A 26,491-nucleotide genomic window follows, 5' to 3' on the forward strand; every position below is an offset into this window, starting at 1 on the left:
GCAAAATTTACCCCTCATTATTCTTCCTCACCTAAAATTAATTTTAGTAACACACATATAAAAAAAATTGACACTATATATATACCTGCAAGTCTTTTAGTTAGGAATGTTTATTGGACCACATTCAATGTTTTCAGGCCTATCCAGATTCGATCAAATTATATATTGGATGTTAGATTTTACCATCTGATCCGATCCAATTAATTTTAGGCATCCAATCGATCCAGGATATTGGATTGGATCGGTTTTATCTGTTGGATATATTCTATATATATATCTATTAATTTAATTTGACTTTATTCAATAATTTAGACCTAGTATTTTCAGGATCGGATCGGATCGGGTCCATCCAATATTTTAGGCCCAGTATGTATTGGATTAGATTGGATCCATCCAATCCAAGAAAAAAAAAAATTTCAATGTTAATTTTTATATATACATATATATTTTACGTATAACAATATAAAATCTAATTACTCATCCAAACTACATGAAAATACTAATTAGTTCGATTGGATGTTGGATGTATTGGATTTTTGAACACCCCATCCAACATCCAATCCGATCCAATTGGATATTCAAAAATAGCATTCAATCCGATCCGATCACAATTAGATATCCAATATTTGGCGGTCAATTGTAATTGGATCGGTCGGTTGTCATTGGATTGGATGATTTATGCACACCCCTAGTTCTAGTATATGGTTTTCCAACAAATCCAGAAGTAGTCCCAAAGAAAAAAGGACATGTAATTATTAAATATAATAATATTTATATTATTATTAATATCCATCCTTAGGACCAGAGATTTAGCCAACATATAATTTTAGAACATTTTTAGTATTAAAGCTGTTTGGTGTGTTCTCATGGTGCCTAAACTTTGATTTATCTTGTGGCAGATAATTCGTACAAATTTTCTTACTTAAGATAAATTGATCATAGCAAGAATGTGTATGTTGAAAGTGCTATATGCCCGGTTTGTGAAATGAATTTGAAAAGTCATGAACACTTATTTTTCTAATATCCTTTTCTCTTAGAGAGTATTGCACAAAGTCAATGAATGGCTAGGGAGCTAGCCAAATCTGGCATAAAGCCTAAAAGATCTCAAAATGCAAAAGAGGCATAGAAGATTAAATAACAAAATGTTCTCACTACCGAACATAGGAACCATCTAACCCAAATGTCCTCTTTGCAAGAATGAGCAATTGTATTCTTAGACCTACTACAATGAGATAGAGATAGACCTTTGTCGGGATTAAACTCACTTAACTACTTGTCAAGTCAGTACGTCTATCTATATGTTATCAAATGAATCTAGAGAAAGTTGCTGTTAGTTATAACAGTTGGCTTTAATTCCAACTTAAAGGGGACCCACCAACAATTATATATAAGGGTTTCTCTATTCACAAAGGAGCTTCTGAGTTCTAAGTTCTGATCTCTAATCTCCAAGATCATACTTTAGATATATTCAGTTTAGAGAGAGAGAGTCCAAGATCATAGTGAGTGTGTGTGGAGGAATGTAAAAGGGAGTATCACTCTTGAAGTGATTTCCCTCAATGTGAGACAGTTCTTTGTAATACTTTATTGTGTTGAGTTGTAATCTTGGGCTCATTCTATTGTGTACTACTGATTATTTCTATTGAATAAAGATCCATCATTCATTCATTATCAAGCTAAATTTTCTTTGTTGATTTTCAATTAAGTTGGAGTTTTGTTTTGTGATTGGTTTTAGTTTTGAATTGTATTTCTTGGACATTGTTACTGCTATAACAACCTATTTTGAGGGTGAGAATTCACTACAAATAGTATAAGAGCTCAGGGTTTAGAGTTCATGAATCACATTCAACCAATCAAGACTCATCTTCAATATTTTAAGAATCAAACTCAAACTTTCAAGAACCAGATTCAAGCAATCAAGAACTGGTTTAAATGGCTTCAGCAAAATTTGAGGTGGACAAGTTTAATGGTTCGAATGATTTTAGCCTATGGAGAGTAAAAATGAAGGCTTTTCTAGTTCACCAAGAAATCTATGAGGCACTTGATGATGAAGCCATGAATTTAATTGAAGATAACAAGAATAAACTTGAGATTGAAGCCAAAGCACATAGTGCCATCCTCCTCAATCTTGGTGATGAGATTTTGAGGGAAGTTTCAGATGAAGACAAGGCCTTGGGTCTCTGGAACAAGTTGGCATCAATCTACATGAAGAAATTTCTTGCAAACAAGTTGTTTCTCAAGAAGAAGTTGTACACACTTTGAATGGACGAGTCAAAAGAATTAAAAAGGCATCTAGATGATTATAACAGAATCATTCTTGATTTGAATAATCTTAGGGTGAAAATTGATGATGAAGACCACGCTATAATCCTATTGAGTTCACTTCCCAAGATGTATGATCACTTTGTTGATACGATCTTGTATGGCAAAGAAACTCTGACTATGACAGAGGTTAAGGCTGCATTGAATTCTAAAGAAATTCAAAAGAAAGGAGATGAGAAAGATGAGACCAATGGGGAAGGATTACTCATTGTTAAGGGAAAATTCCCCAAGACGGAATACAAGGGAAATCAGAACTCAAATGGCTACAAAGATAACCATTAAAGATTCAATTCTAGAAACTTCATAGGAGGGCCAAGCTCTAATGGAGTTGCAGGAAAGCAATGTTAATATTGTAAGAAGGAGGGCCACTTTAGAGATGATTGTTTGGCTTTGAAGGCTAAACTGAAGAGGGAAAATCATCACAAGTCTAGGAAGCATGGAGTTGCTGATGGCTATGGGTCATCTGATTCACTTGTAGTGTCATCTGGTGTACTTGTGATGTCTAGATCAGATTTAGGTGGAGATTAGATTCTAGATTCAAGGTGTTCATTTCATATGACACTAAATAAAGTACTGTTTAAGATTATTTCAGAGAGTCATGGGGGCACAATTCTTCTTAGGACAACAAAGCATAAGAGATCAAAGGTTATGGAACAATCTTGTTAAAGAATCATGATGAAGTCATGTTGACCTTGTAGCAGGTCAAGTATGTTCCAGATCTCACAAAAAATCTTCTCTCTATTGATATGTTTGATAAACTGGGGTATGTTGTCAAAGTTGAGAAAGGTTCAATAAAAATTGCACAAGGCATAGAAATTGTGTTGAGAGGAAGGTTGAGTAATGGAATGTATTTCGTGGATGGAAAGACAATGACAAGTAGTGCAGCACCTGTTATGGACTCAACTAAACACAGTCAAGCAAGGCTATGACACCTCCGATTGGGGCATGTAAGTCAGAGGGGACTTGAGGAAATGACAGGCAAGGACTGTTCAAAGAGAAGCTACCATAAAGACTTGAATTCTGTGATGAATGCGTTTTAGGGAAGGCTTGTAGATTGAAGTTCAACAAGGCAGAACACACCACCACAGAAATGTTAGCTTATGTCCATTCTGACCTTTGGGGGACATCTAGGATACCAACCAAAGGTGGAGCACACTAATTTATGAGTATAATTGATGATTACAGCAGGAAAGTCTGGGTTTATTTGTTGAAAAGCAAAGATGAGACTCTTGGAACCTTTGATACATAGAAGAGACTACTAAAAAACCAGGCTGGGAACAAAATCAAGGTACTAAGAACTAACAATGGTCTTAAGTACTGCTCAAATGAGTTCAGGGGATTGTGTGCCAAAATGGGAATCAAGAGACATAGAACTGTGATTAAAATCCCTCAGCAAAATGGTGTTGCTGAGAGGATGAATAGAACATTGATTGAGAGGGTTAGGTGCATGTTACTATGAGCTGGTTTGGAGAGAACCTTTTGGGAGAAGCTCTTAAAAAAGCATGTTACCTAATCAATAGATCATCATTTGTCCCAAACAACTTCAAGACCCCACAAGAGTTATAGACAAGTAAAATTCCAAACTTAGATCACTTGAAAGTGTTTGGATGTACTGCATTTGTGCATGTTAGACAAGATAAGTTACAACCTAGAGCATTGAGATGCATGTTTCTAGGCTACCCTAAAGGGGTTAAGGGATATAGAGTGTGGTGTTTAGAACCTGGATTCAAGAAGTGCTTGATTAGTAGAGATGTAGTTTTCAAGGAAGATGAAATGGCCATGAAAACTAAGAGCGCTTACAAAGACAGTGAAGCTAGTTTATATGAGAATGTCCAGATTGAGGTGGAGCAGGTTGCTCCTACAACACCAACTAATGTTGTTCCAGATGGAACTGAGGCAACAAAAGGGGAAGACAATGCAGATTAGCAAGAACTAAGCAACTATCAATTAGCTAGAGATAGAGAGAAGACAGAGAAAAGCCCCTGATCATTTTGGTTATGCTGAATTCATTTCGTATGCACTTATGATTACAAAAGAGGTTGATAGTTCAGAACCCACTAGCTTTCAAGAAGCTATGAGAAGTAAAGATGTTGCGACATGGTTGCAGGCCATTCAAGAAGAGATGTAGTCTCTTAGGAAGAATAAAACTTGGATTGTTGTGAAGAAACCAAAGTTCTACAAACTAGTAGGATGTAAATGGCTTTTCAAGCATAAAGAAGGTTCAGGGAATGAGCCTACCAGATTTAAGGCATGGTTAGTTACCAAGGGGTTCACTCATAAAGAAGGCATCGATTACAATGAGATTTTCTCTCCAGTAATTAAGCAAGCTTCAATTAGAGCCATGATGGAAAAGGCAGCAAGCATGGACCTAGAGATTGAATAAATGGATGTAAGAACAACTTTCTTACATGGGGAGTTGGAAGAGGAAATTTATATGCAATAGCCTGAGGGCTTTGACAATGGGAACCCAGATGAGGTATGCCTACTCAAGAAGTCTCTTTATGGCCTCAAGCAGGCACCTAGGCAATGGAACTTAAGGTTTGACACTTATATGCTGAATATTGGATACACTAAAAGCAAGTATGACTCATGTGTGTATTTCAATAATCAAACCTATTTTCTACTCTATGTTGATGATATAATGATCTTTAGCAAAGTAAAGTCAGAGATTGAGAAGCTGAAAAGGAAACTTAGTGATGAGTTTGAGATGAAAGATCTGGACAAATCAAAGAGAATTCTTGGGATAGACATAAAGAGAACTAAGCCTGGCATGATAGTACTTTCTCAAGTTGCCTACCTACAGAAAGTGTTGAAGAAGTTTGGCATGACCAAGTGCAAACCAGTTGCAACACCACTTGCTCAACACTTCAAGTTGTGTGCATCTCAGTCACCAAAAATAGATGTAGAAAGAGCCAAGATGAGCAATGTTCCCTATGCAAGTTGTGTTGGGAGTCTCATGTACTCCATGGTGTGGTCAAGACCTGACTTAGCTCATGCAATGAGTGTGGTCAGCATGTACATTTCAGACCTGGCCCTGAACATTGGGATGCACCGAAATGGATAATGAGGTACCTGAATGGTACTCTGGACACTGGGATTGTGTTTAGTAAGGAGAACCAGTACAAGGAAGAAATCACTGGTTTTGTGGACTCAGATTTTGCAACAAAATTAGACACTAGAAGGAGCCTAACAGGGTTTGTGTTCACTGATCTTGAGGGCTGCATCAGATGGAAATCTAACCTACAGAAAGTAGTAGCCTTATCATCAATAGAAGCTGAATGCATGGCTGCTACAGAAGCCATCAAAGAGGCTATATGGCTTAAAGGGTTAACAGAGGAATTAGGTTTCAAAATCTGTGGATATCACAGTTTATTATGACAATCAAAGTGTTTTGCATCTCATGAAAAATCTAATGTTTCATGAGAGGTCAAAGCACATTAATATCAAGTTACACTTCATAAGGGATATTGTATCATCCAAGAAGGTACAAGTGAAGAAAATAAGCACACATGATAACCCTGCAGATATTTTTACTAAAAGTGTAACTCTAGACAAGTTTAGGCATTGTCTAAACTTATTGAGCATTCAAGACATCTAATGTCCTCAATCATTTCTTTGGATTAGAGATTAAGTGAGTCTAATCAGGTGGAATTGTTGGCATTAAACTCACTTAACATGTCAAGTCAGTAAGTCCATCTATATGCTCATCAAATGAAAGAGAAAGTTGTTGTTAGTTATAAGAGTTGGCTTTAATTCCAACTTATAGGGGACCCACCAACAACTATATATAGGGGTTCCTCTATTCACAAAAGAGGTTCTAAGTTCTAAGTTTTGATCTCTAATCTCCAAGCTCATACTTTAGATTCAGATTAGAGAGAGAGAGAGAGAGAGAGAGAGAGAGAGAGAGAGAGAGAGAGAGAGAGAGAGAGAGAGAGAGAGAGAGAGAGAGAGAGTCCAAGATCGTAGTGAGTGTCTGTGGAAGGATGTAAAAAGGGAGTATTACTCTTGAAGTAATTACCCTAAATGTGAGACATTTCTTTGTAATACTTTACTATGTTAAGTTGTAATTTTAGGCTCATTCTATTGTGTACTATTGATTATTCCTATTGAATAAAGATCCTATCATTCATTCATTATCAAGCTAAATTTTCTTTGTCCAATTAAGTTCAAGTTTTACTTTTGTGATTGGTTTTAGTTTTGAATTGTGTTTCTTGGATATTGTCACTGTTGTAACAAAGTGTTTTGATGCTGTAACAACGTGTTTTGAGGGTGAGGATTCACCACAACCTTAAAAAGATTTCCAAATATTAAAAATATCATTAAGCACAATATCAAAGTTATTATAATGAACATCTTTGCCATTGACAGTAAGAACCATAGTATACGGAGACAATCAATCAAACAAAGTTGTAACATTCTTGAACCCCAACCGAACCGAAGGCAAAATTAAAATGTCTAAACCCTAATTGAACCAAAGAAAAAGAGAAAGGCCATGAAACAGGGCCATTGCCTGCTACATGAGGCTGATCACTATATAATTATTCTAGTATGTACACAAAGTGGGGTAATTATATTATAATTTTACATTTAATACATGTTTGTTTGTGTTTGGTAGCAATTATATGTTACCACATTAAATTGTCACGCGTGATCGTGGTAAGACATCTTCATTTTTATTTTTTATAGTGGTACCATTTTCACATTTATTATCCAATATCCATGTAGGTAATATCTAAGATATGTTAGAGCTATTTTCAAAATTATCCCATCTAATAAAGCATATGCCTAGTTGGCATGCACTTTGAGAATAATATATATTACAAATTACAAAGTTATTAATAATTTGATAGTTATCCAATATCACTAATTAATAATATATATACACACATATGTAAAGGCTAATAATAAGAGTTTTCATTTCCATAATAAAGTAACTTTAGACAATCCGATGCAAATAGCATCCTCTTCTGAATTTGTTAAATGCTTAATTAATTTTTTTTTCATTAAATCATTAATTAAAACCATAAGCTTTCTACATAATAATAATATAATATTATAATGTGTTCATGGCCACAACACTAACATTATATACATTACTAGCTTCTTTAAATCATGCAAGTTTTATTTATCACCCTCTATTGTTGGGAGAGTGGGACACAACATCCACTATTTCGATTTTAATAATTTTTGGTTTTTTTTTTAAAAAATCTTTCTTTTATTAAATAAATATAAAAATAAAAATATATGAGCATTTGTAAGTTTTAAGATTCGAATCACTCTCAACCTATGCACACTCACACATTATTTCACTTATGAATCTCCTAATTATCTCTTATTATGAAATATCAATGGAATAAACTTCACAATTTCCCAATTGGGTTTTTACATTGGATTCCCATGTGTGCACATACATAGTTTCAAATGGTTTTGACTTTATTTGAACCCCCATTGACTAAATTAAGAAACTTTTGTATTACTTTATTGGTGGTGACTTTTCTTTTTTACTTATTTTAAGGCTCTATTATCTTATTTTATAGTTATCCATTTTTCCTATTTAACAATTGATGTAAGAAGATAATAAGTGATTACAAAAGGAAAAAAAAAAACATTAATTTAGAGCAACAATAATAAGTATGCTATCTAAGTTGTTTATCAGAAGTGGTCTCATGTCAAGACTAATTGAAGTGAAAGATAAAGAAGTAATATTTTGAGATATATAAAAAGCACTGTTGCCACTGTTTGGTGATGATTCTAATTTTTTTTTTAATATGATTAGCTCAAAAGAATTGTATGGCCACTTAAGTACTCAGATTATTTGGTGCTGTGTTAGTGATGCCCTATTGAAGGAGGTAATTGTTAGTGTTATTTTTATGCTTTTAGCTTGTATTTTTAGTAGTTTTTATGTTTTACTGTCCAAGTTTACGCTTGTTTTTGTTTTTAGTTGAATTTTAGATGTTGAAGAAATTTTGCAATTTGGTTAAAAATGGTATTTTTCGAGTGTTCTTTTCGATAAAAAATAATGAAATTGTGTGAAAGAACGGATGGATTTTGTGGGAGTTAGTGCGACTCATAAAGCTAAGAAGTCAATTTTTTAAATTTCAAAAACAAGGGTTGATGAGGCTCTTGATAGATAATCGCAGCTCTGTAATCGTTACAGAGAGCGAATTTGAGAAAAAATGGAAAGTCGTGACCTTCCCTTGAAAGTTGCGGCTCTTGAAGAAAATAAAGAAGTATCACTGCATCTGTAAAAAATTCTCTAAAGAGTTGAGGCGCTTGATTATTTTTGGCAACTTTCTAATATTTTTGATATAATATTTAGGGTGAACTTCTATAAGTCCTTGTGTTTGTTTTTTATCTCTAATTTCTGCTTTGTGATTTCTTGATTATGTGCATGTATGATCTATTTTTTGGGTTTGGATTTAAAAAATTGATCAAGATTGATCAAGAAAAGGTTCGAGGGTTCAGGTGAGAGAGATTTGGTGAATTAAATCTCGAAGGTTCTAAGTTTTTGAGCTAGGACTAGCTCGGGGTGAGAGTTTTATGTAATTCTCGTACTACTGATCATTTTGGTTTAAATAATTTGTTGTGGGTACGAAATGCACTTTCGTTTTGGAAAGTTAAAGATAAGGGTTTTAATTGTTAAAGCTCATTTTTGACCTTGTCGTTTTAATTAGTAAAACATATAATAGTACGTACCATTTTGTGGAAGAGAGAATTCCTTGTGTGAAATTTATCTTACCAACAAGATATGTTTTGGAACCTCCATGAGTTAGTAGGTTTCTCTCTCTCTCTCCAAATGGACACAAAAATAGTAGCAAAACCACCAAGAAACTAATCATAGGAGAGTTGTTTTATTAAGAATTCTATTTGCATCCTCAGAAAACCAAAGATGGATCTCTCCCTCATCCCACTCTTGCTCCTTGATGAAATCTTTAACCAAACTAATACCATGTGTCACATCCAATAACAACATCAATTGAAGATAGAGATAATTACATAAAACATCAATTTTTTATTTTATAAAAATACAAAAATAATAATAAGAAAACTACATGAAAGTAACAAAAAAAAATAACATTAAAACAACAACATAATAACACGAAAACAACATAAAAAATAATATACAAATAATAAAAAATGAACAACAAAATACAACGTAAAAAGACCGTATTTTATGTAAAAAAATTTGAAAAACTGTAAAAATATTAAAAATTCCGTACAGACCGTATTTTTGTAATGTTTTTGTTGTTTTTGTATTTTTTTTAATTAACCCTTAATGATAGCATTTGGGGTCCAAGAAAGCAGTGGCGGAACCAGACGACGAAATAAGGAGGGGCCAAATAAAATATATTTTCATCTAATTTTTTTAGTATGTAGTATTTTATAAATTAATATAAGAAGCTAATTAGCTTTATACAATATATATAAAATAATGAGAAATAATAAAGGACACCTTATAGTACCAAGTACTATAAAAAGTGGCATATCGTTATTGGTGTAAAATAATATTGAGTTCTAAATATTTTGATTTAATAAATAATATAAGAAACTGCTAATCACTTGTAAAGTGTCATATTAATATAGTATTGGATACCATAAAAATACATATACATAAAGATACATATAAATATATATCATACAAAAGTACTCTTCAAAAATAAATTATATTAATCATTTCTTTTTTTTGTCACTTTTTACCATAAAATAGATAATTAATTTAAATGGGCTATTGGGTTTGGGCTTTTTTTTTTTTTCAATTTCAACTTCACAATTTATTATTAAGCTTAATAATAAGAGAATTATCAAATTTTTCTAATAAGTAAAATTTAATTATCCTAATTTAATTTATATATTATGTATATTTTTTTCTTTCTAAAAATTAGGGGGGCCATGGCCACTCCATACATATATGGAGTTCCGTCACTGCAAGAAAGAAACCAGATGAATTAAGAGTCATTCTGTTAGCCCTGCAGTTTGCTAAGGCTCTCGACTTCTCTAATGTCATCATCGAATTAGATTCTAAAGTGGCGATTAAGGGCCTTCATCTTGGTTCCTTGCCTTTTGGTTAGGGTTTATACCCTGTGTTTGTTGAGTGTATTAATCTATGAAGAGAATTTAAATTTGTGGATGTTATTTTCATCTCTCGTTGTGTGAATGTTGCGGTTAATTTGTTCATCCGCTAGGCTCAAGTTGCTAAGATCAGGTCCCGTGGCAGTTTAAGGGAAGTGGCCCCGTTTGTGGTCACTATTTTGGCTTAGTTTGCTTTCAATAAAGTTTCTTAATTATCAAATATATATTTATATATATATATATATATGTTTGGAATCCACCTCAGGAAATTCCAATCCCTTTTATGTATTTTTGCCCAACACTTCATTCCAAACACTATCATTGTTCAACAAAGCTCACCAAACCCATTTGACAAGGGACCTTATTTATTACCTCAACAGTTGGGAATCCAAGTCCTCCTTATCAAAATTTTATAATACATAAACAACATCATACACATCCTAACCTCATTTATTCAATCTTTCTTTTGCCAATTTCTGATCTACTTTGTAAGTTTGAGGGCATCCTTAAATATGTTCACAAAATTAATTAATTGTACAATGTACAACAAATTACAATGAACTCAAAAACTTGTAGTTGCATAGTATCACACATTAAAATATAGATAATAACAACAATCCTAAAGAGGCCAAGGCTGAACCAAACACAATATTCCAAAGTTGCTACATAATTGTTTGCACGCGAAGCGTGTGTCGTCCTCCTGCATTTACGGAATATGACTAGGATGATGAAGCAACATTGACTGTAATGTCGGTTTCTCGGCGAAGGCTGTTGTCTCTACTGTAAGGAGCTTTGGCACCCTGGAAAGTAGAAGAAAATTACATTGGATGACAATTTTTCGATAATATTACAATACCAAGTAAATAAAGAGATGCAAAGGAAAGAAGAGACTTACTTGGAAAATTGTCCCAAATTTTTTCAGTGCTTGGGCCCGAAGCTTCAGAACCTCCTTAGGTACGGTAGGGTCTCGAATGACCTGAAAGAGAATCAGTTGACAAATTATTTCACGAAATCTACAACCGAGTTTGTTATTTACAATTCTTAACTCGCTTTAGTAAATCCTCTATGCACTACTTCTGAACATCTTTTGATTTTCAATTTCGACAACCCAAGAAAGAAGTTGTGCAACTCACCGCATTGCAGACACGAGACAAAGTTGACTCGATATCAACAACATTAATTTGCCATAGGGAATTAAGCATGACATCCTTTTTTTCTTCCATTACTTTCATTAAGTTCTCCTCTTTGTTGTCTCCTTGGTTTATCTTCTTCATGTCTTCCTGAATTTGAATTAAAGATACAGCACCTGCAAATTCGAGAACCACCACGGGGAACTGAGCTAAGTATCTAAAGTTTGATGGGAACCAATAAATCACAAATAGAAAGAATGTCATTATGAATAGTGTACCTGAAGCTGCCATTACTTGAGACTTTATCTGGTGTCCTTTATCTCGCACCCATTCCGCCAGAAAGGGAACCTTCATGAACCGTTTATCTTTTCCGAGTTCTTTTGCAGCTTTCCTTGTGTAAATATAGCCAATTGTATGCAGCATTGCCTCACCAAAAGCTAATGAAAATGTCAACATAATTTGGTGGCTGAACATAGAACAAAATTTAAAGACAGTAACAAATCTATAAAATAGAATGTTAACTATTAACACATAGAAACACCCTTAGTATGATCTCTAATCCTTATTCTTCCTACTAACATAGGTACTTTAAATGGGAACAAGATGACAGGCATACTAATGGAATCGAGCAGCAAGCTCGGGCCGGGAAGTTCTGTAATTAAAAGAATAAAAGTTAACATCTTTTTGACATAGGTGTAGCATGTTTTTCTCTGTGATTTATAAGATAGGACACTCACAACTTAGAACCTAAGGGCAGTTGTGGTTCAATAACCGAAAATTCTACAGAACAAATGATCTGAAGAGCAAAAGCGAAAAAAAAAAAAGGAGAGAGATGGGAAAAATCCATAATGGTTTCCTTCTCAGCAAATCCTGATGACATTACCATACATTAGGGAGTTATTTCTTTATTGCTACCTTATCAATATTTATTCTCCCATATTTTGCAAAAGCTACCAAGAAAGATTTACTTCAGATAGATTTCAAAAGATAACAATCACAAGACATAAAATTTATTTAAAAAATTTACGAGGAAAGAAAAGTTTTACCAGCTGTTGAGAGACGCCGTGCTTCTGAAGTTGCCCATTCCACGAACTCGTCAGTACGCTTATCAACAAATGGTTGAAGGTGATTTTTTAAAGCTGTTACAAGCTTTTCTTCTCTCTCCTTCTGAAATGCCTGCAAAACGATGAGAATGCAATTTTAGTAGTTATGATTATAGATAAACCAGCATAATGTACACATTACACATGAAATAGCATACTTTCAATTTCTCCTGAATTTTATGCTGTCGAACTTCAGGATCTTGAGATTCTTCTTCAGCTTCAATAGATGCCAAAGACGCCAAAGCAAGTTGACCAACATAGTCTTCAAATAATTCACTTCCAAAAAGCATTCCGAACACCGCTGAAGGGTCCAACATGGATTCACTGGCAATTGAAAAAGAAAACTCTTAAATAAGTGTGTAAGATGCACAATCAGGAGCTGTGCTCGTGTACTTAGTAGCTAAGTGGTTAATTATGAGGTAGTTGGTTTTGCTCAGCTGGCATTAACTGTATATCGGGTGTTAATTGCAAGATCAGCCCAACTCTAAATAAAGCAGATTTAATTCAATTGACTCTTTCAATTTCCTCAAGAAGAACCATACCACAACAACTTAGCAAAAGATGAAGATTATAAATTGCGGTTTATAGAAAAGCTTACATTTTTAAGGAAATAATTGATAACTTATGTTTCTAATGAAGAAACAAAGTAATGATAAATCTGTCAGTGGACTGACTACCTAGAGTTGGTAACAAAATCAAAATGAGCCTCAACAATAAATAGCACAATTCTTTAATGACCCCTAAAGCATATCCACATATGCTTATAAAGCATCTTGATGACTATTTCTTGGAAAATCATTTTATAAAGCAATAAGTCAACTTGGATAAAGCAAACTATTAAAGTTGTGAGATACAACAAAAGAGATAAGTGAAAGTTCATTTTCGAAAAACACATTACAACCCCATTATTTTTTCAAAGTATGCAACATACAATTCAAAGTTCTCATAAACTTACTTTACAACTCCCGACTTTCCATGTTTGTCATATGATTCACGCTTCTCGGGATCACTTAAAACTTGATAAGCTTCACCAAGTGCCTTCATGCATGTATCAAAACCAAGAAAATAAGTGCAAGAAGTAGCTAAAAAAAGTACAACAACAAAAGATTCCAAGAGATCTTAATGGTTTTCTATTCCACATTACTCTTAAAAATGAAGAGGGCCAACATAACTATGGCAGCCTCCCTCTTCTTGTTTTTGGAGGCTAATTATGAAATTTATTAGACTTATTTAACACATGGTAGGCCAGCCACACATACAATTATAAATAGTCATTCATAAGCTATTATCTTTCTCCACAACTGTATTTATAGCTTTCTGATATACAGTCTTATGGCTTCAAAAAAACAATAAAAACTTCACCAAAATATTTAGCTAAACGAACTAAAAACATTTTTATAAAGAACTAAAATCTAATAACTCACACCGACATACCTGAAACTTTTCAGCTGCTTTAGGGTCTCCATGATTTTTATCAGGGTGTACTATCCTTGCCTGGAAAGAAGACATAGATAGAGATATTAATCACTAAGCTCAATGTATAAATTGGAAAACAGTACACTAAAACTTAGAGAATGACTTGAAGACTTTATCCTAAGTGAGCTTTAAATACAGAGTCACTTTGCAAAAGGCCTAATGAACTTGGAACCAAATTTTGAGATTATGTGGGTTGTGACATTCATAGGAATGTAATGTCAAAGCAAAAAGTTGCCAAAGATTGTGTCCAAATAGAAAATAACAGAATAATTAGAAGTATATATTCCAAACAATGAATCATTCTCTTAATCAGCCCATCAATTTGGACAACAAATTACTCCAAATCCATATCAGCCAACAAAGTTAGAAACTTTATTTTCATGAACAACAATGGAAACTCCTAAAAAGTGAAAACTAACATCTACAAAGTACCATGTTTTAAAATGGGAACACCCAACAACTTCAGCTATTAAATTAAAAACCCATTATAAATTCACAATCTTAAAGAACAAAAAAGACCATTAATTTCTTGGTGGGTCAGAAAAAATAAATCTAAATTAATGAAAAAAAAATCATTTACCTTGAGATAATAAGCTTTCTTGATTTCAGCTGGGGAGGCATCAACATTGACACCCAATATCTCATAGTAAGCAGTCTCCTTTACCATACTTTCAAAAATCACAAACTCTGAAATAAATTATATAAACATAAACTAATCAGATCACATTCACAAACCCACTTACATAAACTAACAAATAAGCCATTGTTAGGGAAGAAAAAAAAATACCTCAAGGGAAGGAACCCAACAAAACAGAAAAACCCAATAAAAATAAAACAATGAAATTCAAACTCAATGATTAAAATCCGGATCTTATGTTAAATATCAACCGCTAATTCATAGTTTAACAATAGCAAGTAATAAATAATTAAAAAAGATAAGTGATTTTCCATTTTTGGAAGAGAATAATCATTTTTGAAGATAGGTTTTTTAAAAAAAGTTAAGCTTACGAGAGAGGAAGAAGGCGAGACTTGAAGCTTGTGTGTATAAAAATGGGGTTTCAGTACGAAAGTTCAGAGTTTGAACCAAAAACGAATCAGGAAAAGAGTAATCGAAGAAGATGAAGAAGAAAACAGTTTTATTTTATTTATTTAACAAACGACAACGTTTTAATACCAATCTGATCTGTCATAACTTTTTCTTTTTGCATGTAACTACAAAAGGGGAGTTTTCTCTCTAATTATAATTACACTGTAATTATTATAAATTTTTCATTTTAAATATTAACCACTAAAAAATATTATTTTTATATTTAATTACGCTTAGAAATTTATATAAATAATATGAACTATTATAAGAAATATGAAATAAAGTGATTTTACAATGCACCCCTTAAAATGGATGTATTGATGCACCCTCTATTTGTTTCGGCATCTAGAAAAAAAATTTAGTCTAATTTTTTTTATATTCATGTACGTTATAACTATTTAAGATATCCTACAAAATTTTAAGAAATTCGAAATAATTTACAATATAAAAAACAATATTCAAACAGTTTATTTTACACGCGTATAAAATAAAATAGTCACGCATGCAACACACTACTTGAACACAATTTTTGACGTGTTAAACTTTTTCGAATTTCTTAAAATTTTACAGGATGACTTAAATAAGTATAATTTACATGACCATGAAAAAAAATTTGACTAAAAAATTATTTCGGATACTAGAACAGATAGAGATGTATCAGTATATCCCTTTCAAAGGAGTACATTATAAAATTTCCCTGTGAAATAAATCGAACATATATATAATATAACTATAGGATCGATTCTGATTCTCCCTTGAGTGAGATGTTACTTGTTTAACTGTTAGTGTATTTTTCTTTGTGTTTTTTTTTTATTTATTTTATTTTCTCTCTTCAACATTATTTTTGGCACTCTTATTTTTAAAAATACTCCAATGTATAACACTTTTTAAAAATATTATAATTATAATTTCACACATTATTATTTAATATATATCCTAATTTTTAACTACAATAACTTTTTGGCGTAACTTTTTGGCTTAATTTCTCTCCAATAATGTAGCATCTCAATATTTTGGCACATAATATGTCCACCTCATTAAGCATTCTCTAAAGTTTTACTATTGGAGATGCTCTAACATCCCCTCAAAATGGTGGCTAGTTTTTGCTGACCAATTTTAGATGACTAGATCAAAATTGGCAACCTATTTTTGATTTGAGAATTGCTAAAAGGTACTACTAGTAGATCAAAATTGGCAACCTACTTTTGATTTGAGAATTGCTAAAAGGTACTACTAGTACTTAGTACTCTCCTTGGTGTCATACGGTAAAAAATATTGTATACTACTGGTATCTAATAACAATGCTCTTTTAATTTCCTAATCGTTGCTTCCTTAAATTTTTAGTTTAGTTTGCTTTTTATTTTAATCATCACATTAATTTTGATTAGTATAAATACAACGGAATTTAATCAAATAATAATTACATAACAAGAAATGTTAAAGGGTACTAGTGGTGCCTAATATTCTTTTATGTGTCAATATCGCTATTGGTCTAAGTATTAAGTTCCATATAGTTTAATATAATAACTTTTAGAGAGTATTGCTAGCCAATCGTAAGACGACATGTCTAGAAGTACATACCCAATAACAATGCTATAACATTATACGTCATGGATGATGGTAAGTAAGAAAAATCTATCTTCACAATTGCTAGACGGCAGTATTGACCAATAGCATAATAGAAAAGAAAAGACATATTTGAAAGAAACCATGATATTGTATAGAATAAATATTGAAAAGATTTGTGCATAATAAGTGGAAGAGAGATGGGTGATATTATTGATGAAGTGAAGCTGTTCAGAACATGGTCAACTCCATTTGCTTTGAGGATTGTTTGGGCTCTGCAACTAAAGGGTGTCCAATACCAAACAATCTATGAAGATCTGTCCAACAAAAGTGATGCCCTTCTTCTCTACAACCCTATTCATAAGAAAGTCCCTGTCCTTTTACACAACTCCAAACCCATCTCTGAATCTCTTGTCATTCTTGAATACATCGATGAAACTTGGACCCAACAGCCTCATCTACTGCCCCAACACCCTTATCACAGAGCCATAGCTCGATTTTGGATCAAGTTTGGTGAAACTGAGGTAATTAACTTACAATAAACACTAATTTTCGGCGTACATACTTAATTTTAATTTTTTTAACAGTAATAATATTTAGATTAACTTACCAATAAAAAAATGACATGTGGATGATAACTTTAACGGTTAGGTGCTTACCGAAATTCCAAAAATATAATTAAAATTTTATTACCATCAAAAACTAAATTTAAATATTTATCTAAGAAATAGAACAATAAGCCCCCACACCCAAGGCCCCACGACCAAAATATTCTTTAACAAAATGACTCTAAATTTATTTTTTTAAAATATCATATTTTATATATTAATATTATTTATTAAGAGATATAATTATTTTTTAAAAAAAATACTTAATTTTCTTTTTAAGATACTACATTTAAAACTTTATTAAAAAAAAGTCTAATTATATTTTTAAAATACTATATTTTAAATTTTTATTATATAGATATAAAATATAAAAATTTTCAAATAAAAAAAGTTCAATTATATTTTTTGGCGAAGCCTGTAATTAGTTTGAGACGGCTTGATTTATCTGCAAATCAGAGTTAAACTTTAAATATTTACGACACAAATTACTCAAAAATAAACAATACATGCAGTGCAGTACACAAGTAGTGAGCTCATCATTCATTCCATTGAATTTAATTATACTTTGTGCATAGGTTTTGCCAGCAGTATGGGATGCATTTACAAAGGCAGCAGGGAAGGAGCAAGAGGAAGCCTATTCGAGGTCGATAGAGAAGCTCAAATTGTTGGATGAAGAGCTCAAAGGAAAGAAATTGTTTGGTGGAGAAGAAATCGGAATGGTGGATATTGCATTAGGATGGCTTTCCAACTTGGTAAGTGTTTTTGAAGAGATTACAGGTTTGAAATTCATTGATGAGCACACCATGCCGCGCTTGTCGGCTTGGAAGGCGGCCTTGAATGAGATCCCTGTGGTTAAAGAAAATTGGCCAGATTATGCCAAGCTCCTTACCAAGTTCACTGTGTTGCGGGAGACCTACCTTTCAAAAGAGCCTCAAAAGTGATGGCATTTTTATCTTATAATAAAGCCAAAGCCAAAGCTAAAGTAAGAGTATTGATTCATAGCAATATTGGTCTTGTAATGTAATGTGTGATAATGACATATAAGAAATCAGAGATTAACACCTATTGATGAATATGGTATAGAGTGTTAAGTGATAAATGGTTCAAATTTTGGATAAGATGTCATTATTGACAGCCACCATAATCTAGCTCTCCCAATTTCAATAAAATTTTATCCATTTTTGAGTGTTAAAAGACACTAATAAACACATCAAATAGAGAAAAGAAAAGAGTACAAATTTACTTTGGAGACATTGTTGGAAAGATCAAAATAGAACTTTCTGAGTGGCTTGAATAATGGTATGCAAATCATGCTCCACATTGGCTAAGGCTAAAGGGACTATTCCTATTCTTATTCTTATGTTCGATGAACCGAAAAGGGTTTCGGTTACACTGTCATTTTCATTTTTTTGTCATCCAAATTGAAACCAATAACATCTGAGATGAGCTGAGAGCAGTTACCATTTTACAAATATCACTTAATTTTGTTCACTAGAATTTTACAAACAAATTGAGAAAAGAATTAATTAAGATGAACTTCAATTTTACAGAAAAATTTATGTATGATTCGGTTCAAAAGAATTACCTAGGTCCACTTAAAAAAATTAGAAAGAGTTTAACAACTTGAGCTTTTTCTTAGATGACCTTTGGTTGGGAGGAATGAAAATAATAGGAATGAGAATAAGAAATTTAAAATATATAAAAAAAAATTGATAAAAAAAAATAATTTTTTGTTTTTATTTTACATTGGAATAGTTACTAGCAACTGACAAATTTCTTCTAAGGATATGCCTTGAGATAGCAAATGATATTTTAAATATCGTCCCATCTAAGTCCGATCTTGGTAAAACCTTAGAATTAGATAAGTACTTAGTATACACCATTATTAAATCTAGAGATACCCTAATCATATCTTTAAGAAAATCTAGAACTGCTAACTCAAGTTTGCATGTTTGTTGGCTATTCTAAAGTGACTAGGGGTGGACTACACTATGGTCATCAAGACTAGAAAGTATTTGTTTTCACAAATATTGGTTTTCTATATGTTGACTACATAGATGTAATCTCTAAACCAAAGTATCAAAGAAACGGAGATATTTTTTGTTTTAATCCAAAATTATTCCATCATCTTATATTATATAAGATAGTCCCACAACTTCTATTGTATTGATACAACTGGAGAGATTTATACTATTGAAGTTTCTAAATATATTATCATGGTACCAAATCATAGTGGGAGGGTTTCTAAGAATCCACCTTAGTATGACTTGGATGACACTAGTGATGGCAACCGATTATTAGTTCAAACATTCAATGGATTAAGGAGCTAGCAACACTAGGAACAAACCAGAAACACGTTGCTAGAGGATTCAACCATTGTCTGATAAGAGAGAAGAAACGCGAGCATTCACTGGCGCCATAACAGAATTAAAGGCGACTCTAAATTGATTCCAATTCATCCTGGGAATCCATGGCGAATTCCAAATATCCACACGCGACCGTTTGCAACCAAAAAGGAGGCATTCTTAGTAATTGAAGATGACTAGAAAGATTGATCTTCTCCACTCCAGTACTTAGCTTTAAAACTTTGGCACCACAACAAGTCTTTGCCACTAGCTAGTTTCCACTCAATTTGAGTCACTAATGCAAGATTCACATCTTCAAACTTCTTAAAATTTAGTCCACCATGTTTAAAAGGTAAACAAAGAAATTCCAATCTATGAGGGCCAAGAACCTCTCCTTCTCAGAACTACCCAACCACCAAAAAATTCTGACCACTTGATCAAGTACCATGCAACAGGTCTTTGGGAGGAGGAACGCCGACATAGTATGGATATGGGAACTTAAAGCAACTGATCGAATTAGCATAGCTCCCCGACTTGCGATAGAAGTTTTCATCGCCACCCTTCAATCCTCGAACAAATCTTGTCCTTTAGGAACTCAAAATCCTTCACCTTACATTTAGAAAAAAATAACAGGATTTCCTAAGAATTTATCATCACAGTTCTTCTTTCTAAAACCAAGTTGGTCCACTATACATTGGCAGCAATCATTCCTGGAGTTGTTACAAAAAATATACACTCTCACTTGTGTATATTTAGACACTACCCTTACCAAGCACAGTATGTGCTAATACAGTACTCTTGGACCACTGCCTCCTCATTCAGATTCGCCTTACAAAAAACAAACTCTCAATTTCTTCTCTTGTGTGTTGTTATGTTTTCAACCAAACAAACACCAATTCAACCCTATGACTACAATTAATAAATGAGTACAATTATTAAATGATTACAAAATATAAGAAATTAAATAAAAATTCATTCAATGAAAGATGTTAAAGTCACAACTCATAAAACAAATTAAACCAAATAAAAAATTTTAAACTTTGCAACAAATTCAAGACCTAAATAATCTCATAACTAAAAAAAATCTAGAAACTGAATAAAAACACTAGCTACTTTCTACTTTCTTTGTCTCAAAATTCAAAGTATAAATATAATTATACACATTAATATATAATATGGAATGAGTTATGGAACCACCTCAATTATTGTCCTTCGTCGCACGGTTGTTTAAGCGCGACTTGCGTCGACAGTTGGTTGCAATGGCGACTAGTGTCAAGGCTGCTTGTAGGACTGTTCATATAAATTGGGAAACCGCGGTTTAAATCCGGACCACTACAATCCGAACCATTGTAAACCGTAACTAGGAAAACCGTTTTTGGTGGTTTGGTCAATCCGGACCGTTTACGTCGTAATGGTTCGGTTGCGGTTCGTACTATATAATTAACGGTTAAATTGGACCGGACCATTTAATAATAAAGAATTAATTTATATATTTTTTTATATGTGACTATATGTATAATTTAGAATTTTTTTGTGTATCAAGTTTTTTATTGCATAAATTTTAGATTTTTATGTTATGTTTGACTTTTGAGAATGTTTTTATATCATTATTTATATCTTATAAATCTATTACTTATCATGTTAATTATATATTTTCAAAAATAAAATTAAAAATTTAATAAAAATAGTACAATTACTAAAAAAAAAAATATGAATAATTATCAATTCCACATAAACCGTGGTTTCGAATCAAACCAAACCGTTCTTAATGGTTTAGTTTGAGAAATTTTTTGGTTTGATTTGGTTACTAATATTGAAAAAACCGTTATACTGTTTGGTTCAAAACTTATGAAAATCCGGACCAAACCAATCCGTGAACACCCCTAGCTGCTTGGGTGCGGTTGGCATCGACAACAATGAACCATATCTTTGACTTCTCTGGCTTATGCTTCAAACTAAGAGATAAATAACCTTTAAAACATTAAATATAGGAGAAAATCATTTATAATAGTATCGCAAATTAAACCCATAAAAAAATGCTCAAAAATAATAAAATGCCATAAAAAATAAACAAAATTAAATCTGCCATATTTTACTAAAAACAACTTTACAAATCAGATGTTATGTATAAATTCTACTATTTTGTGGCATAAAATTAAAATGTATGCCAAAAATTAAAAATTAAATTATTTTTCTTATATTTTTGTAAAAATTCTATTTTTTCAGCAATGACCAATTATTTTAGGATATGTTGAGGAATATCTCTTTTCTGTATCAATTAATCAAAAATACTTTCATATTATATTACATTAAAATATACCTACTTTAGTAAGTGGGTTGTCTAATATACTCTTATTTTCAATTTAAGTTTAACACATAATTTACATTAAACTAAGAGGTAAAATAAATCATTTATAAAGTAGGTATATTTAAAAGAATATAAAAATAAAGGTAAATTTTTAAACAAATAAAATAAAGTGGGTATATATATGTAATTTCCTTAAGGAAATTTACATAGTATACTAAATTTTGCTATTTTTTTACAAAAATACTGCCAAGCGGTATTTTTTACTTTTTTACTGTATTTTTTTATAAGTTTCATACTGCAGTATACTGCGTTAAGTGTTCACTGGTATTTTTTAGTTGTTCTACTGTTGTTTTGAGTTGTTCTTTTTTGTGTTTTACTGGTGTTTTATAAAAACACAGTATTTTTGAAAATTTCCGTGTGATAGTATTTTTATAAAAATTAACCCAAATTTCAGTATTTTTGTAAGTTTCCCTTTCCTTATTATTAAGCTGTCATATTTTCAGACTTCAAGAGCTTCATATAAGATTATGGGCCAAGGAAATTAGGCCCAATTCCATTCCTTTTATTCAATGCATGCATAAAAAATATAATGTTGCATTTTCCTTTTTTCATTGCTTTTTTTTTCCTCTTTCCTCTGGTGACCCCATTCTTCATAACAATTCAAAATGTTATTTATATATAAAAAAAAATTAATAAAAAATTAAAGCACTCTTTATTCATCAATTATAATGAATATCAAAATATGTATATTAAAACTATGAACTTCTTAATGATTATAGGTATTATATATGATTTATCATCTAAAGTTAATGTATTTGTAAATAGTTAATTAATTAGAAGATTAAAAATGAAATGGATAAACAAATAAATTATAATAGAATCACCATTTTTGTAATTTGTTGAGGATTAGTTGTCAATTTTTGTTTCTTAATTAATTATGAATATAGCATTAAATTCAAAGTTAATAAAATGTTATAATTTAATATCATAATATGCAAGCTTCTTTTTACCCAATTCTCTTTAACCAAACATAGGGTTTAGTTAGTGGGTAGCATAGGATAATATTATATTGAATCAAGAAAAATAACAATAAAAAAAGAAAATGTCATTTGCCACTAATATATAGTGAGAGATTAAAAATTAGATATAAAGTTGTTTTTTTTAAAAAAAAAAAAAAAATCATGTGGATATATATATATAATACTTCTCAATAGATAAGAGATTGCAAATGATAAAATTATTGGAAATTTCTATTTTTATTTATACATAAATACTTTTTAATAACATAATCACATCATATTATAAAATTTATAAAATCTAAATCCTACTTTTCCAAATGACCTACCAACATTGCACTTGAATATGACTTTTATTGTGTCACCAAATTACAACAAATAGTAAAATAATTTAGTGCATATAAAGTATTTTTGGAAATACTACTTTAATAAATTAACAAATTATATAAATGAAGCCTTATGATCATCACTTTGAAGAGTTGACATTTTTGTATGGTTGCTATTCTCATCTCCATGATACTAATTTAAGCCCTTATGTAATCAATCAACAAGATCATATTTATAAAAATATGCATATGTATATAGATAATATATATGTCAATTACTATCAATTACCAAGAAACACAAACAATTAATATACTAATTAATATTAATCTTATTATAATTCTTTTTAAATGATTCTCTGTCTAATAACATCATCACCACAAAGTTATTACTTCAAAAACAACTTTCATTTATATTTATTTATTTAATTAATGAATCTTTGAGAAATACTAAAAGGTATCAGTGGTAGCCGTATTTTATACTCTTATATGTGTCAATATTATTATTGGTCTAACTAAATATTCGGGTTTTATATATTTTAATATAATAACTTTTAAATAGTATCGTTAACCAATCGCAAAATAATATGTCTAAATATATTAAATACTACTGATACACAATAATAATATTCTTTTCTTTAATATAAACAACTTTTTCTCAAATTTATGTGAGCCATTCAATAGAGGAGAAGGCCATGGTTGGCCACATGCTCTCACTACACCACTCCCACTTTTATTTTTATTTATTTAAAAAATATATATAATAAATTATTTTCCAACATGCAAATCAGTACAAAAAGGGCAAAAATAAATACATAAAAAAATTGTGGCAGAGGGATTTGATTTCATCATTTTGTTTTTCTGAAGAAAAAAAAAAACAATATGCATGATGACACTATTAGACCCTTTTCTTTTAAACAAGTACCATTGCTTTTTCTTTTTCTTTTCCTTTTATAACTTTTATTTTTTGGTATAATTTTCTACATAATTACAATAGTACTAATAAGTCATTTAGTCACCGACCTTGTGTACTATTTTAGATATTTGTTTTCTTTTTTAACTGCATTTATTTTTCTCTTTTCTATGAGAGCAATAAAGAAAAAAAAGATTCACTTAAAAAAAAGAAAAAAAAAAAGAAAAATACATAAATAAATAAAAGAGAGAGAGGGAGAGGGAACATGTTCATGTGTGAAGGTACATTATTATTATTTAAGAGGACTAGTCTCAATCAATACATGTTGTTATTATATAAAATGTGATAATTTGTTTTTTTTTTTTGTTTAATGCTTTGATAATTTTAAACAAATACATCATTTTGATGAGTACTTATCATTTTTCTGAAATATTCAAAACCAAAGATGATTTGTTTCTTTCAATTTTGTTACATGTCTTTGGAAAATCATTGATGCTTTTTATATGGAGTTGAATTTATAAAAAGTATTCAATTTTAGAAACGTGTTTTTTTAATTATGATTCCTTAGGAGGGTAGGATAAAATAAATTTGTTAATTTTTTTTGACACGATAAATAGAGTCATGATTAACAATGCAGTCAATTACAATCAGTGGTGGAACTTCTTCGACCTAGGATAGTTTATCGTCTAACCGAAAGGTATGTTTTGCCAAACTATGAGCTGTAAAATTCTTATCGCGAGTCATATAGAACAAAACTATCCCAAAAATTTAGACAATAAAATTACAACGTATTCACATAGAACCCCACACATTAGAAAAATACATTTCCATTATTAATAGTTATCGTCAAAGCTAGCAAAATTGAAAAAATATTGCAACACCAAACTAAAAAAATATAATTATTTTATAAATTAGAGGATGTATTATTTTAATTTTTTTTTTTTTATCAAGAAGGAACAACTTCATTAATCACAAACAATTACAAACAAAGCCAAGCTGAAAACATAATCAACTGCTAAAGAAACAACTACTTACAAAATAAATACTCTATATACTTCCTCTCATGCCTATTCAAGCTCCCTCTTTTCGCTATTGTTAGTCTATAAAACATGACTTTTTTTATATCTTGTACAATTCTTGTAGTTCTGCTCGAGTAATCATTAAGAACACAATCATTCCTGTTAATCCATAATCTATAAATCATAGCAGCCATGATGGAGATAAAAATTCTGCACAATCTGTTTTTACTAATGTGCACCAGCCAATTTTTCTAGACTTGATACTCTTTCGGCCAGGACCCAACTTCCAGCCATATCTGCACCTGTCAGCTACCCTTTGAGAGAGTCTACAGTCAAAGAAAAGATGTTGATTTGATTCAGCAACTTCAGCACAAATTGGACATTCAGTGCTGTCCAATAAGACCCGAAACTGAAGCATTTTATCCCTTATTAATAGCTGAGCATTGACAGCTTGCCACAAGATGAACTGATATTTTGGGACATTAATCGAGCTCCATATACTCTTGCTGTAAATGAAAGGAACCTGAGAAAGTTTACTATTATATAATAGGTCCAGTTTAAACTTACCCGAAGCCCCTGCATTTTGTATCTCCAAGCTGTCAAATTTGTCTCTCACATGACAAAGCTTCCGCCAATACCAACTCGATTCAAGCTTCACGACTTCCTTTCATCCAATGGCCCAGTAAGTACACTTCTATCCTGGTTCTTTGATTATTCTATTTTTCTGCTTGTTGCTTTCCATTTTTCTTTTGTATCATCAATTATTTATATGGGTTGTCTTCATATTATTTTTTAACAATTTAAGGTTGGAGATTAGAGTTAGATGATTTATAGGCTCTGAATTTTTTTGTTTTGTATTTCTAGAATTTTGAGGTATTTTTTCTTTAAATCAAGACAATGTCTCATTCTGAACAAGTTTACTAACACCCAGACTTTGTAGAACTTGATACTCCTCAATTTTAAGCTATGATTTTTAAACTTTAGATTTATAATCCTCAATCCATACTTGAGATAAATGACAAAAAAAATAGTAAACATTCCCTTAGGGCTATTCAATAAGAGATAACAGCTTGCTATAGGCAGTACATAGATGAAATTATCGAGGGTAGATGTTGTTATCTGCAAGAAGCAGCCTGGCCTAAATTTCCCAATTTAGTAAAAATTCTCTTAGTGAGACTATTATTTTTACCACGAGTCAGTGTTACTTT

At 31.4% G+C, this 26,491-nt stretch overlaps 2 protein-coding genes across 2 annotated transcripts; one reads left to right on the plus strand and one right to left on the minus strand.

Annotated features, from left to right (window-relative positions):
* Nucleotides 1-10,892: 10,892 nt before the first annotated feature.
* Nucleotides 10,893-15,264, minus strand: LOC115725699 (chaperone protein dnaJ 10). The gene is made up of 10 exons (XM_030655291.2): nt 15,107-15,264; nt 14,679-14,785; nt 14,057-14,116; nt 13,578-13,660; nt 12,781-12,946; nt 12,566-12,695; nt 11,798-11,956; nt 11,523-11,695; nt 11,285-11,365; nt 10,893-11,189 (listed from the first exon to the last, which is right to left on the minus strand). Exons 2-10 carry the CDS (start codon nt 14,763-14,765, stop codon nt 11,109-11,111), a joined length of 1,020 nt encoding a protein of 339 aa, XP_030511151.1. The 5' UTR covers nt 14,766-14,785; nt 15,107-15,264; the 3' UTR covers nt 10,893-11,108.
* A 1,563-nt stretch (nt 15,265-16,827) lies between these two features.
* On the plus strand, nt 16,828-18,553 carry LOC115695824 (glutathione transferase GST 23). The gene is made up of 2 exons (XM_030622912.2): nt 16,828-17,275; nt 17,935-18,553. The coding sequence occupies exons 1-2, from the start codon at nt 16,952-16,954 to the stop codon at nt 18,298-18,300; spliced, it is 690 nt and encodes a 229-aa protein (XP_030478772.2). The 5' UTR covers nt 16,828-16,951; the 3' UTR covers nt 18,301-18,553.
* The last annotated feature ends 7,938 nt before the right edge of the window (nt 18,554-26,491 follow it).

The sequence above is a fragment of the Cannabis sativa genome, chromosome 6 (assembly GCF_029168945.1).
Source record: "Cannabis sativa cultivar Pink pepper isolate KNU-18-1 chromosome 6, ASM2916894v1, whole genome shotgun sequence".
In the NCBI taxonomy this organism is placed as follows: domain Eukaryota; kingdom Viridiplantae; phylum Streptophyta; class Magnoliopsida; order Rosales; family Cannabaceae; genus Cannabis; species Cannabis sativa.

Bases quoted from the DNA above. Each gene is read 5' to 3' on its own strand.
- LOC115725699 (XM_030655291.2), bottom strand. From the start codon at position 14,765: ATGGTAAAGGAGACTGCTTACTATGAGATATTGGGTGTCAATGTTGAT. The intron at 14,117-14,678 runs GTAAATGATTTT...TCTTCTTTCCAG, and splicing joins AGAAAGCTTATTATCTCAAG to GCAAGGATAGTACACCCTGA. The intron at 13,661-14,056 runs GTATGTCGGTGT...ACATGCATGAAG, and splicing joins AAGCAGCTGAAAAGTTTCAG to GCACTTGGTGAAGCTTATCA.
- LOC115695824 (XM_030622912.2), top strand. From the start codon at position 16,952: ATGGGTGATATTATTGATGAAGTGAAGCTGTTCAGAACATGGTCAACT. The intron at 17,276-17,934 runs GTAATTAACTTA...CTTTGTGCATAG, and splicing joins TCAAGTTTGGTGAAACTGAG to GTTTTGCCAGCAGTATGGGA.